This window comes from Lissotriton helveticus, chromosome 4_1 (assembly GCF_964261635.1).
Source record: "Lissotriton helveticus chromosome 4_1, aLisHel1.1, whole genome shotgun sequence".
NCBI classification, from domain to species: domain Eukaryota; kingdom Metazoa; phylum Chordata; class Amphibia; order Caudata; family Salamandridae; genus Lissotriton; species Lissotriton helveticus.
The window spans coordinates 964,726,513-964,741,627 of NC_136063.1; the positions used below are offsets into that span (position 1 = coordinate 964,726,513).

Sequence of the window (15,115 nt, forward strand, 5' to 3'; positions counted from 1 at the left end):
AAATACAGAAATAATCAAAATAATAAAACATTAACTCAAGAGATGATGTGGGTTGTGTGCGTTTGTGTATATATGTGTGTCAGCCGCGGTCCGTACAGGTAACAGCGGTGGGGCCGGGTAAGGGGGATTTCATGGGATGATGGCAAGAGAAAATTAATTATTCATTTAATTTTTCCTCTGCATCGTCCCTTGAAATCACCCCTTGCCCGGCCCCACCGCTGTTACCTGCACGGACTACGGCTGATGTGTGTGTGTGTGTGTGTGTGTGTGTCTGTCTGTCTGTCTGTCTTTCCTCTGGGAATTCTTACGTATGATCGCACACTGAGACAAATTAATCATACAAAATAATCCTCATTCAGAGGAAAAGTCACTTATCCTAAATATGTCGGCCATTTTTGTGCCAGGACAGCAACACTGCCCAAATTTATATTTAAAAACACTGCTGTGTTTGCTGCACAACACAAGTTTGTTTTCCCAAACCTCTACTGTTCAGTTTCCTTTACTTGTATAGTGCTTCCACTAGACTAAAGCAAGACCTCAAAAATATCTCACAAGAAGGGGGAAGCAGTCTTCCCAATTATTCAAGGAATGTGACAGTTGCTTAGAGCCTGTTGCCTATTTTTCCCATTATCTTGTGTAGTGAAAATTCAGCATGCCCTCTAGAACGGTAGTAAAGATTGAATCTGACTCAATTTGTTCATTAAGTGTCTCAAGCTACGGATGCCCCATCCTCTTCATGGTGCTGGACAACAGCCGCGTACTGCTACCACCTCCTTCATGTGACAATCTAGATGAAGCATGTCCTCCTCAATAACAGCCGCATACTGCTGCCATGTCCTTCATGTGACAATCTAGATGAAGCATGTCCTCCTCAATAACAGCCGTGTACTGCTGCCACCTCCTTCATGTGACAATCTAGATGAAGCATGTCCTCCTCAATAGCAGCCGCGTACTGCTGCCACGTCTTTCATGTGACAATCTAGATGAAGCATGTCCTCCTCAATAACAGCCGCGTACTGCTGCCACCTTCTTCATGTGACAATCTAGATGAAGCATGTCTTCCCCAGAAAAATAATTCCTGGAATAATATACTGAGAGTAATCTGTACACACATTGTACCTGCTTGTATGTTATTGTTTAACTGCATTGCTGTGCTCTTTGTTGTGTTGCCTAATAAAAAGAGTTAAAAAAAAAGCATGTCCTCCCCATGCACACTATTTTAGCGGTGCTTTAAGTGTCTGCCTGAGCATGCTTACATCTAGATGCTTCATGCACCCAACTTCAGTGTCCACATGGCCATTTTCACTGCTCTTTATGTTATTACAGTGAATGTAAGCAACAGATATTTGCACAATCAAACGTCCACTGTCCAGTGACAAGAAGAGCTGCATCCAACAGTTGAAGGCCTCCTCTCTCTTAGATTATCATGCCACCCCAAAACAAAATTGGGACTCTTGGTCCATGTAATGTAGGCTGGTATAGTCCAGTCCTAGCCCCCTTACCCAAGGCTGTTGATGAGGCCTAATACATACAAGTACCCTGACATAGCGGATGGAAGTCTGCAACACAACCTGAAAGTAATTACCTTGTAAAGTTAAACATCCCATGCTCATGACTTGTGCTTATTGTTTTAGCACTATTGGATCCAACAGGCTTACTGCTTTCCTAATCCTTATTTTTGTGAAGCGCGAACATATCATCCCTTAAGGTTTCAAGGCGCTGGGGGACGTCAGGTAGATTAAGTGAGCTTTTGCGCAAAGTCACATGGTGCTGAGCTGAGCCTCTCTGGACGCTGCACCACACCTCTCCCACACTTCGCCACAGCTCTCCTCCACTGCTTTCCCAGTATGTGGCAGGTTACTTTTCACTAGACCCTTCACTGGCTTAGCTTAAAGTAGCCTTTCCATCCTGCTAGATCTTCCTTGTTTCCAGAAAGTGTCAGCACTTGAAATACAAGACAAGACTGTTAGACCGGTAATTAATAGAAGCACCAGACAGGATTTAGTCAGATAAAAACTGAGCATGTTCTTTTTGTTGGGATCCAGGTTACATATATAGGAAAAGCCAAACCAAGAGAACCTGCATGTCTTCTCCACTCTGCTACCTCTGCCACTGGCCCAGCAGGCAGAAATGCAAACTATTGTGCCTCCACTCTCTAAACCTCATTCCACAATCCAACTTTAACTTGAAGATAGCTAAATTCTTAGAAGAACAGGCCAACACACATTGCATGCCTATAAAGCAGAGAACAAACTGACGTCAGGTAACAAAGGAATCCATGCATCATCAATAATGTGAGAGATCAATTGAGGAATGGAAACTGGAAATTATCCATATTTTTTAGAAGTGAAATGAAGAAGGCTGGCAGTTCTTTGCTCTCTTGGAAGGAAGCACTTCCGAAGAGAGACAGACCTGAGAGAAAGTTTTCTTTACAATCCGAATAGATCTAGACAAGAGAATGTATTCCTGGAGTTTCTCCGAAGATTTCCCTCAATCACTTTGTACTTGTAGAAAAATGCTGTTGTTTCAGGGAAGTAAGTGGAAGATTAACTACCCTACACAATTTCAAATTAAACTTAGTCACCAATTTGTTTGCCCAGTAAGCACCAGTCCTCTTTCAAATCCAGTGCTGATCTGTGTGACTATTTGGTCATTAGAGAGAATGCTCAATTTGAAGCTGTTATTTGATTATTTTTTAACATTTAGTCCCAATACTGGACACTCTTGTTCAACACCTCCTGGTGTGTATAAATGGATATTGTGTATTGCCAGGAAAATCAAAAATGTAATCCTTTTAGGATCTTTAGCGTTTCCTTCTTTCATGATTTGATTCAAGTATCAGTGCTTTCTGCATCTAGCATATGGTGTCTTGAGACTTTAACTTGGAGTGGTAGGGCGTATTAAATCTTTATGAAGAATATACTAAAATATATATATATATATATATATATATATTTATATATATATATATATTTTTTTTATTTGGGGGGGGAGAAAACTGTCATATAAAAAAGTCAAAATGACTCAACATCTGAGAAACAACTAAGAAGAATCAACATATGAAGATGATAATAGGGCAAGAGGACAGACATAGTAAGGATGTGTTATAGAAGGAACAATAAAGAATAGGCCCATTGTCTTGACCAGCCAACATTTCACCCATCCACAGCCGGACTGGATTCCATATCTTTCTCAGCCTACTTCTGCGGACATTTTTATCTAACAAAGACATTTCCAAAAAGCATAAATTAAGAAATTCTTACCACCATGCTTAGTGGCCACCGTGGCCAGCTAGCATTGTGCCAAAGTGAGTCTTACAAGAGACAGAGAAAAAAAGTAGAGTCTGGCAGCATTTTGAGGGATAGCAGGTGAATGCGCCAACATAATCACCTTAGGGTCCCACCCAACAGCCAAATGTTAGATACTGTTATTTTCCGGAGAACAAAAGCCCATTAGTTATGTCAAGCTGGACAGGCTGCAAAGATATGAACTGCATTGGCCCCCTCCGCTGCACACCGGAAACAGTGATCATCCCCTAAAGCTTCCTCAGCCATAGTCGGTGGGGAGCATAATAGAAATCATTAATACATGTAAGGTGGTGAACAATAATTTGTGAGACATTTAGAATGCTCTGTGCCATAAGATTGCTGACCCTCATATCCTGGACCATTACTACTAAGCCCAGATCCCTGCTCAATTTATCTGCCCTTAACTGAAAGAGATCAGCCTGATGATCTAATTCCGCAGAGAAAATCACCTTATAGGACAGGCTAATGATCCCCTTCTTTGGCGCTCTCATTAAGAAATCCAATAATATACTCTGGGAGCAAGCCAGCTCATCTTTGTTAGTAATATTTATAAATGGTAAATTTGCAAGTACCTTAAAAAAACAGATACAGGGAAATAAAAACTGCTGCTGCATAGTATCAAATGAGAGAAAATCCTCCCCCTCAAACATTTGTCCCAGGGTAAAACGTTTGACCGCCTCCCAGCTCACCCGGAAGCTATGATGAATAAAGAGAGGTAGGTTAGGGTTACATCTTAAGGGCATGCGTCGGTTAAAAAGGGTAATGTCTGGAAATACTTTTTTAAGCGAGCTCCAGATAAGATGAAACACCTTTAGAGTCTTAAATCGGATCCTTTTGAAGTAGACCGTATCGATCATGCTGACGGCAGGTGCAATCAAATCCCCCAAAGGGAAATAATCTACAAACATCCAGCCCTGCATCCATGGACCCCTAATATCATTTTATTGAAGCAGCAAAACAAATTCTTAAGAATTTTTAAATACACATTTGAAGTTGTACATATATCTCTTGTTTATCTAATTCAAAGCACTCACAATAATCAGAAGATGAACTGTTGGAAGGTGAGAGACTGGGCATGAAGAGGCTAAGGGTGCTGGCAAAATTATCCCTATTATCATTAACACCCTTAATTAAGGTCAGTAATACTGTGTAATGCCCCTTATCGTCATTATACATCTTTGGCTATGACTTCAACTTATTAGTCAAGTAAAGACCTTTGACTAGTGTTTTCGATGAACTCTGCAGTCACTGCAATTGAGTCAAAAAATCCTTGAACAAAAATAAGGCAAAATTCTGTAAAACATGTCTATAATCCAGCTTGTTTTCTTTTTAGGGCATCCTGCTGAATCCTTGCAGATGTGATGGATCTGTACGGTACACTCATCAACTCTGTTTGTTAAAGTGGATCAGTGAAAGAGGATCGTGGACATGCGAACTTTGCTGCTATAGATACCATGTCATAGCAATAAGGATGAAAAGACCTTGCCAGGTAATGTCAGATCCAGTCATACTTCAGTAATTATACAATAATATCTTTGTTTTTGGGTTAAACATATGTTTTTAAAGACAGAGTGCAAAGTGTTTACTACTTGTCAGTTTATATAGCTTATTGCAATAGTCTTAAAACAGGTGCATTAAAAACAAACATATGCAGTGTCACTGGCTCTTCAAGAGTGTCTTGCTCCATTTCATAAGAAGAATAATCTCATTGTCACAGACAACCCAACCACTTCAGATGAGATACAACATGCAGAAGATAGATTGGTTGAAGGAAAACATTGATATACACTTAACAGAATACCATGCAGCTTCCTTGTCAGTGCAGATGTTGCAGGAAATACTTTGATGGTTATTTTGGCTTCTTAGAGGCCATAAGCTATCTTGAACAGCTGACTTTTTGAAATCTACTGTTGACCTTATTGTCTGACTAATGTAAAATATTAAGAGTAAGATCACTCCAGATCATCACATTAGCATAGAAAAGATGATCTCTCACACATGTACTTTAGACAGGATTCAGAGATGGTTATCGATGGAAAGTTGGATGACTTAAATTTGAATGATTGAGTTAAAATGTAAATTTTTGATCTTTGGAATTAATTAACTAATCAGCACACACGGCAAGCTCACCCTTGCTTCCCATCTTTCATGCATGCATGTATCAATGAATCCTCCCCTCTGAGTTTAAATAAGCAGAACTATGTCAGCTAAAAGTTCAAAGCAGTGTCTCACACTGCACTTTATTTTCCCATATTCAGGGCTTGATCTAGAGTTTGGGGACCAGAGTACAGTTTATCAGGGTGGTGGAGGACTTATCTCTACCACCCTGACTGATAGTGGTACACCGGATTGTGGATCAATCACTGCCTATTCACCAATGATCTCTGTACCTTGATGGAACCGCCGTCATGGTGGTTCCCATCCAGGTGCAAAAGGTTTGGGGGACGCCTCTAGCAGTTTTGACAACTGTTCACCAAGCTTTACCAAAGTTTTTGTTTTTCAAAAACAAGCCCCCACGGCGGGAGTTTGATATTGAAAAACAAACAATTAATAACCCCACATCCCAGGAGTTTTTTTCCATGGGTGTTGCGGTTATTGTTTTGTTTTTTCTGTCTGCCACCACCAGGTCATGGGTGGTGACTGACTGAGAAACAAGCATTTGCAATCCATTAGGTCTCGCATTATTAAAGTTTGAGCTATTGGTGTTGCATTGTTTAGCAATGTCACTAGCTCAAACTTTAATAATGCCTGACCTATTGCATTGCAAATGCTTGTTATTGTGAGCGAGGGAATACAGGCAAGAATCCTAAACGTGTGTTTACCTAATAATGGCAGTGTATTAAAGAAACCTGTTACGCCAATCAAATAAACTGTTCTAGTTTTATTTGATCCAGTATGCAAATCTGTTATGAGTATTATACCTGTTTACAGCGATGCACGGTGAACGTCTCGCGGGAGTAATAGTGACTCCTCCTTGTGACGTAGCCGGTGCCATTACTTCCTAAATTCGTGTTTGAAGCTAAAACAGCTTTTTGAAACATGTTATATTTATGATTTTTATGTAAATTTAAATTATATTAAACTGGTATTTATCCTTACCGGGCGTGTGTGCGTTAATGACTTGAACGTTTTGTATTTGAGCAGGTTGTCATTGTCTAGTAATCTGAATAAAACTGTATATCTAGGCCAAAGAAAATGATTGTTGTGCGACATCAGAGATGTGTTTGGATTGTGTGTGACAGTGACTATGTGACTATAAACAGCGTGAAATTAGGACTTACAATACTCAAAATGCGTGCATGAAAATATTAATACTGTATACTGTGTAGTGTGTGAGCGCGGGCCCGCGTACGTGCTTGTAGTTAACAGTCAGCTGAGAAGACATTATTATAATTCTAGCTTCCAAAGCTCCTTAAAGGAGCAGTGCAGACTGGCCTACCTCGTTGCAAAAAGAAACATGTACGAGGTGTAGTGATAAAACATTAGACGCAGGTTCCTCAGTCTAAGAGTCCCACGGGAATATGATGTTCCTACGCGATGCTGTCGGGAGCAACGACTGCCTTTGTGCTGGCTGGCACCTCGGTCCTGTTGGGGAATCCACTCCTGGGGCATGCCCTAACATAGGCTGCTGCGGCCTGTCTCCTTAATCTGCATTGGGTGCAGCTCGGCCTCTATCTGGCGATTAAAGGCACTTTGAATGGCGAGGCTGCATCTGTTCTCGCTCGCCACGACTGCCAGGTCATATCTCTACACTCTTCTACTTAAAAATGCAAGGCCTTGGTGAAGCGTGGGCTCGGGCACCTGCTCCTCGGTGATAACATTATTGTGATACGCAGAAGTTGTACCAGTAACATGATTTACAGGAATAGCATTCTCATCACCGCACAGCCCGTGTCAGAAAGCATAGGTCACATCAGGGGACGCGCTCAGCAGAAGAATAACAAGCAATTAAGATATGATTTTCGGAATTCGCGCGTAAAAAAAACGTGCGAGCGGTGCTCCTACTGATGAAAGTGACATTCTTTATCAGTGGAGTCCATTTCATTAAAGCGATGATGGCGGCGATTGTTTAACCTTATGGAAGGGGCTACGTAAACATCATGAAATTAACGTAGCTTCATGCACCGGAAGAGGGTATTTGAATTAGTGACAGGACCTTGAAGCACATTTAACAAGCGGCACTGGAAGCGATTGCGAAAGCGATCGCTATTGTAAAAAAAAAAAAGTCTTTGCAAAACACAGCTCCCTCCAAGTCAGCGCCCAGTGCAGTTGCACCAGTCGCACGGCCGTGTCAGGAATAACTTACCTCAGGTTGTCATCTCAGGTATAACTTCCATGTGTTGCTTTCACTACATTTCACAATCCTACATGGCCCAATAATAGGTTGATCAATTGCGTTTGGAAACATACTTTTTGCCCGGAACCGAGCCTCACCTGCAGTCCAACTCGCTTCACAATATAAGTTCGTCATTGGCTGCTGGAACATCCTCTTTGCCGACCCGAATGTAGCAACTGAGACATTTTACACCTCTGACGTGGAATGCGTTATTTGTGCCAAGCTATTACGGTGTCTCATATTTGTTTTTGTTCGCAGCTAATCCTTTCTTTCGCAAGTCAAGACCGGCACAAATATGCTTTTGTTGGTGCATGTGGGTAAAGCCTCTGACATTGTGCCAAAATAGATAAACACACAGACATAGAACCACATGCCGCAGTGCGTGGGCTCTCCCTGTCTCAATCCGGTGAGAACTACTCGCGAGCGCACACCTCGAGGATCTACACACACATCTCAGCAGGAAAAGAGGACGCGACGCATGAAGGAAGTTTCTAGAACGAAATCTTTGCTGATTTTACAACAACGGAGACATGATTTTAAATTAACGAAAATCATTAGGAGGTCTTGTGAAAATAACAAACATGCAGAGGCGAAGTGACGCTGACTGGGAACCGAGGATGTAATCAGAGAAGCTAAGAAAGGACAATATATAACGAGCAGTGGTGCGCTCTCACCACAGAGGGGCGGGGGCAAAGGCACGCCCATTCCCACCGGTGGCCAGCATGCGCGCTGCTGCGCATGCTGGCCACCGGTGGAATTGGGCGGAGCAAAGGCGGGACATGCGCCCACCTTTGCCAATTCACGTGCTGTTTTTTTTTACAAAAAAAGCATGCGAAAGCCAATGCCAGGCAGGGAAAGCAAACCCACAAGCGTGTGAGTAGCTTTCTAAAGCCGTACAAGAGGTCTTGCGCTGCGCGAGCAATGCTGCACACTGCAACGCTAGGCGCGAGACCTAAAAAGGACATCACACTTTTAATAATACACAATAAAACACAAATGACCTCACTTTGACACTGAACTACTGCCCTTGTGCTAGGTGAGATAAGTTTGGCAGCAATGGCAACACATTTCTGAATCCTAGTTGCAGGGCAGGTTTTGTTCCCTGTCCCCAACATTGACAGGTGACCTACTGGCCACATCTTCAAAGGTCTGCCCAAGTTATATATCTGGCTTTTGTTGGCTGCATTCCTTGTGCATGACTAGTACAAATGCATGATATTAGGTGGATTGTAGATTGAGCCAATGGAGCGTATGGAATCTGTCTCAGTGGAATCCATTTTGGATTTTCACTGACTAAAAGCTGCACAAAATGACGGTTGTATGTAGACTGACAGACTGGCATTGTGTATTGCTAGCATTTCTGAGACAAAAACTCTGAAGGGGGCGTGGCCGAGACAGCGATGTGAACAGTCGCGTCTCGTGCGAGCTCCGTTGCCCCGCTGCCTACTTGAGCCTGTTTCAGCGGATACCGGGGGGTTTCTGTCCCTGGGGACCCTCCAACCATTGCTGGCACTGCCAACGATCTCTTCTGGTGGCATTCCGCGGCTGGGCAAGTTCGTGTTGACGGCGACCGGAGCCCCGGGCCCGCCGCAATCGGCTCCCTGGCCGCCATCTTGACTGGGGGTCCGCTGCCGAGACGTCCTGGCCGGCTCCTGCGGAGTGGACCTGCGTGGCGGTCCGAGTGCGGCATCGGAGCCTCCCTGACCTCACCTGAGGCCATACTTCCCTGGCGGACCTGCCTGTTGCCGCTCTAAACACCGAGGCGACTGGAGCTGAAGCCCCGGGCCCGCCGCGATCGGCTCCCTGGCCGCCATCTTGACTGAAGGTCTGCTGCCCAGACGTCCTGGCCGGCTCCTGCGGAGTGGACCTGCGGGGCGGTCCGAGTGCGGCATCGAAGCTTCTCTGACCCCACCTGAGGCCATACTCCCCTGGCGGACCTGCCTGCTGCCGCCCTACGCACCGAGGCGACTGGAGCTGGAGCCGGGCTACCCCCGGCGGGGAACGCGGCGGCTGCCTGGACGCCGCACACACGCGAGGCCCCGGCTTTGGCGGGAGCGGCGGGCCTGGGCTGCGGAGACCGTCGGAGGCCCCCTGCTTGAGAGGCCTGGCAGCGATACCACCGACGCGGGACACCCCGGTGAGCAGCAGCGCGCCATCCCCCCTCCCCCTGTCTCTTCCTGGAGGGGCCCGGCGTTGGTGAGGCCCGGGCGCGGGTCTGCCCGCCGCTTACCTCCCCTGGCTGACCCCCGGCGGCGGCGCTCCTGGAGGCAGAGGGCCGGCTCCCTGGCGCAGGTGGCCCCCGCTTGCGTGCCCCCTGCTGCCCTGGACATCCCGGCGGGCTGAGGGGCTGACCGGGGCCCACGTGTGGGTGAGACCAGCCTCGGAGGACCCCGGCACTGCAGGATCCAACCACACACCGATCCGCCCCTGAGGCCTTGCTGAGCCTAGCGACCTATCATCGGAGCAGCCCCCTGCCTGGCTTGCGGAGACTCCGGGGGGCCCCCGCCATAGCCAACACCAGCGCCAACACCGGCTACCCCTGCCTTGGGCCTGCTGTTGCTGGGACACTCAAGGGGACCCTCCTGGTCGCTCGCGGGCCACGACTGAGGGTCCACCTGAACGTTGTGCTGGGAGCAGACCCTTCACCAGGTGAGAGCGGGTGGTCGCATCCCGCCCCAAGCTATCGGGGACCTTCCGCCTGTGAGCCCTGAGCCCTGAGACACCTGTTGCGGACGGCTCCCTACCTGCACACTGCCCTGCCTGCCCAGAGGACCCATCCCCTCCCTGCACCAGCAGCACTCCAGCACCCTGGCCTTCAGCAGTATGTTCTGACCCTGCCTCGGGCTTGTAGAGCCTACACCCCCCATCGCCATCTTCTACCACGTGGCCTTGCCCCCTGAACGAGCGGCTCGGGCTACTCGACTCTACCCCGCCAAGGTACGAGGGATACGCGCATCAGCAGCCCCTACCCTCCGCAATCCCTCGACGCCCTACGTGGACCATGACCCGCGGCAAGGGGAACAAACCGGAACCCCCACCAACGACAACAAGGGGTACATCAGTGGCCTCCATGTGGGGCAAGACGGGCTCGCCGTCCTCTTCTGGGGTCCCCGCATCGGCAGGGGGGAAACCCCCGCCGCCGGCCGACTCTCCACCGGTGACCCAGGCCTTCATGTCCTCCTTCATGGCCGATTTGAAGACGGAAATTGGGTCCCTCAGGACGGAGGTCCATACATGCGTCAAAGAACTGCGCAGGGAGGTCACCGACCTTGGCGACCGGGTCGACGGCCTGGAAAAGACGGTCGACTCCCGCACCGAGGACCTGGAGCAGATCTGGCAGAGAGTGGCGACCCTTGAAGAGCAACATATCCAGCTCCAGATCAAGCAGGAGGACCTGGAAAACAGGGGGCGCCGCAACAACCTCCGCATCCGGGGTGTGCCACTCGGAGAAGAGGGGACTGATACCATGGCCTACGTGGCCCTACTCCTGCAAGCGGTGTGGGGTGAGGAAGACACCCCCCCGCCGCGCCTCGACCGCGCACACCGAGTCTTTGGAGCGGGAGGTAAAGCGGGCCTCCTGCCCGACATCGTCACCAGACTCCATTACTTCACCGAGAAGGAGGCCATCTTGAAGGCGGCTAGGGACAACCCGGACCTGCGGTATGAGGGCCACAAGATCCAGATTTTCCAGGACTTAGCCCCAACCACACTCCATAGAAGGAAGGTCTTCCGCCCGGTCACCGAGAGACTCCGGGCCCTCAACATCTCCTACCAGTGGGGCCATCCTTTTGCGCTCATCTTCAGGTGGGAGGGCAAACGCAGGGCCCTCAGGTCCTATCGTGAAGCGGCACAACTGCTAGGCATGCCGGAATCCCCGGACCACAGCCCGACTCGCCCCCCCCACTCGGAGAAGGCACCTCCGCGTTCAGAATGGTCCACTGTGCGCAAACGTCGACGGTCGCCCCCGGTGGACGCACTATCTACCTCACAGACCAAGCAGGACATCATAGCGCACATCCGCTCTCTTGAGGGCGATCGCGAGGAGCAGACCTCCCAGCCTGTCGCCTCTGGCTCTGAAGGTGGGGGTCGCCCCTCGACCCCGGAAGGCAGCTAACCATCGCTACGGTGACCCGAACTGCCCTAAACACGCCCTTCCCCCCTGGACACTTTGGTCTGTCCTCCTGCACTATGGTGATTTAACCCCACTGTTCTTGGGGGTAGGGCCCCCCCTTCTCACTAGTGGGGTTCTAACGGGCTGGACGATGCCCCCTACCTTTACCAAGCCATGAGCCGCACCACTGAGCCCCAGCGCTCTATAGGCATCTGCATAGACCATGTACACCCCACGGCTCGACACCCCCCCGGACTACCTTGAGGCAGCGGGGTGCACGGACTCTGAGACGACTCAACTTCATTCCATCTACCCGCATCTTCACCCCCCCCCTTTGTCCTGTAGGAAGTGACATTCCTGAGTTCATCCAAACCCTCGGGTAGAGGATGTCCGGTACCTGGGACATTGTGTATTGGCCCTGTTGGCCTGTTCTAGTTCTGTTTCTTCCCTGTGCCTCCTCTCTTTTTTCTCTCTTTTCTTCTCCTACTTCTCCTTCACGCTGCCCTCTCTTACTACTCTCCCCCTGCGCTTACGGAGGAGCGGCATGGTGGGTCCTGCGGGGGTTGGCGCGCTGGGGGCGAGACGAGGATGCCGCTGCTCTCTCTGCGGGGGTGTCTGCTAAGCTGGGACCTGCGCGACTTCACTCCCCCTTAGTGCTATGACAGCGAACATTCCTACACCCCTGAAGGTCCTCTCCCTCAACGTCAAAGGGCTCAACTCCCCCAATAAGCGGAAGCAAATATGGCGCTACCTCCTACACCACTCCCCTGACATTATCCTCCTCCAGGAGACACACCTTCTCAGGGGGGACATCAAACGCATGGCGCACCCTAGATACCCCACACAGTTCTGGGCATCCTCTGACACCAAGACAGCGGGGGTGGCAATTCTCTGCAGGGCTGGCATCCGGCGGGGACCCGTGAAACCCTTCAGGAGCGCTGACGGGCGGTTCCTCCGAGCCTCGGTACAGATGGGCTGTGCGCGGTTCACTCTAGGCTGTGTGTATGCGCCCAACCAGTCGCAGGACAAATACCTCCAGGCACTTCTGCGGGATCAGTTCCCACCGGGCGAGGCCAATGTGATCTTGGGCGGAGATTTCAACCTTGTTTGGGACCCGGAGCTAGACCGTGCGGGAGCCCCCTTCAACGGTGCGGGAGCGATGTCCTCTACCCTTAGGACGCAACTTATCGACCTGGGACTCGTGGATGTGTGGCGCTATCACAACCCGGGGACCCGGGATTACTCCTTCTACTCGCACTCCCACCGGACGTACTCCCGGATCGACTACCTCTTCACTTCCCTTGAATTAGCCCGCGACTCCTTAGCAGCCGCTATATCCGACATTTCCCTGTCGGATCACGCCCATGTGGAACTCCTGCTCCAGGATCCCCTGGCCCGCGCCACTTGTGAACGCAGGTGGGTGCTCCCGCCGAGGGTCCTTCGGGACCCAGACGACGCCGCTAGCATCCGTGACGCCATAGACTCGTATTTCGCCGTCAACGACACCCCCGACCTGCCCTTCCACACGGTCTGGGATGCCTTCAAGGCCACCATTCGGGGCCACATCACCTCCCTGGCGGTGGCACGGTGGAAGGAAGCGTTCAAGGTGGAGACCGACCTGGCTTCCGAGATCAAACTGGCAGAGGCCCGGGACCGGGACACCCCCTCGCAGGCGTCAAAGAGGACTCTCGCCAACCTCAGGGGGCAACTCCGCACCTTGCGCACCAACAAGGCGGAGCACTCCCTGCTAGCGCTCAAGCAGCGGTACTACGAGGGGGGGGACAAGGTAGGTCGCCTACTAGCCGGCAGGCTGAGGGCGCGTGCCGCTCGGGCCCACATCGCCAATGTCAAGCGGCAGGATGGCACTAGTGTCACCTCTGAGAGGGCCAAGCAGGCTGCCTTTGTCGATTACTACTCCTCTCTGTATGCTGAGGAGCCCACCTCTGCGGAGGCACGGGAGGCCGTCCTCGCGGACTTCGAGGGGTCTCCACTGTCCCCGGCGTGCGCAGCCTCGTTGGAGGGTCCTCTGCTGGAGGAGGAAATAACGGAAGCTGTCAAGGACCTCCCTGTGGGGAAAACCCCGGGGCCGGACGGCCTGCCGTTGGCCTTCTATAGACTGTTCCTGACCCAGCTCCGCCCGCATTTGCTGCGGCTCTACGGCTCCTTCTCTGACGACACTGGACCGTCCCCCGATATGGGTCTGGCGGAAATAGCCCTGATCCCCAAGCCCGGGAAGAATCCCGGCCTCTGCGCCTCCTACCGCCCCATCGCCCTCCTTAACACCGATCTCAAGATCTACACTAAGATCCTGGCCAAACGGCTGGACCCGCTCATGCCGGGATTGGTGAACCCGGACCAGGTGGGATTTATTCGAGATCGACAGGGGGCCGACAATGTCCGCAGGCTGGCGCACTTGGTGGGAAAGGTGCACCATTGGAAAATCCCGGCCTGCCTCCTCTCCCTGGACGCGGAAAAGGCCTTCGACCGGGTCGACTGGACCTTCCTGCGGGCGGTTCTCAAGAAACTGGGTCTTGGCCCTACCATGATCTCCAGGTGCATGGCCCCTTACCTCGGACCACAGGCCAGAATTCGGGTCAATGGCCAACTGACGCCGCCGCTTTCAATCCACAGGGGAACACGACAGGGATGCCCGCTCTCGCCGCTCCTGTTCGCTTTAGCGATAGAACCGCTGGCGGAGCTGATTAGACGCGCTCCTGACATTCACGGTATCCCCCACGGGGGACGCACCAACAAGGTAGCGTTATTTGCGGACGATCTGATCCTTACCCTTACGAACCCTCGGATCTCCCTCCCAGCGGTGCACGACGCCCTCTCACTGTTTGAGCAGGCGTCCGGCCTTAAAATTAATCACACCAAATCTTGGGCTCTCAACCTCACCATCCCCGAGGAGGAGGTTTCCTTCCTGAAGGAGATCGCACCCTACCGCTGGGCGGATGACCACATTACATACCTGGGTCTGGACATCACGCCTCACCTCGACTCGTGGTCCTCCAGAAACTGGGCCTCTTGCCGCAAAGAAGTCCTGGCAGACCTGCGGAAATGGAAGCCCCTGATGATATCCTGGCTGGGGCGGCTCAATGCGGTCAAGATGTCGGTCCTTCCCCGCATTCTCTATGTTTTCCAGTGCCTCCCCACTCCGATCCCGATCCACTGCATCAGGAACCTCCAGCGCGACCTCACGTCCTTCATATGGGGAGGTAAGCGGCCTCGTTTTTCGCAAAAAGTCCTCATGGAACCGAGAGACAGGGGTGGCCTCGCCTGCCCGAATCTCCTCCACTACTATTGGGCGGCGCATCTCCGGTTCGTGATCGAATGGGGTGCACGACAAAGCGACAAACA

The 15,115-nt window shown here is 50.6% G+C and overlaps 1 protein-coding gene across 1 annotated transcript in view; it reads left to right on the forward strand.

Moving 5' to 3' along the window:
- MARCHF11 (membrane associated ring-CH-type finger 11) overlaps window positions 1-15,115 on the forward strand; it is a 196,609-nt gene that overhangs the window by 61,293 nt on the left and 120,201 nt on the right. Inside the window, exon 2 of the mRNA XM_078685721.1 lies at window positions 4,642-4,797. Within this exon, the coding sequence (XP_078541847.1) occupies window positions 4,642-4,797 (156 nt within the window). The remainder of the gene's footprint in view (window positions 1-4,641; window positions 4,798-15,115) is intronic.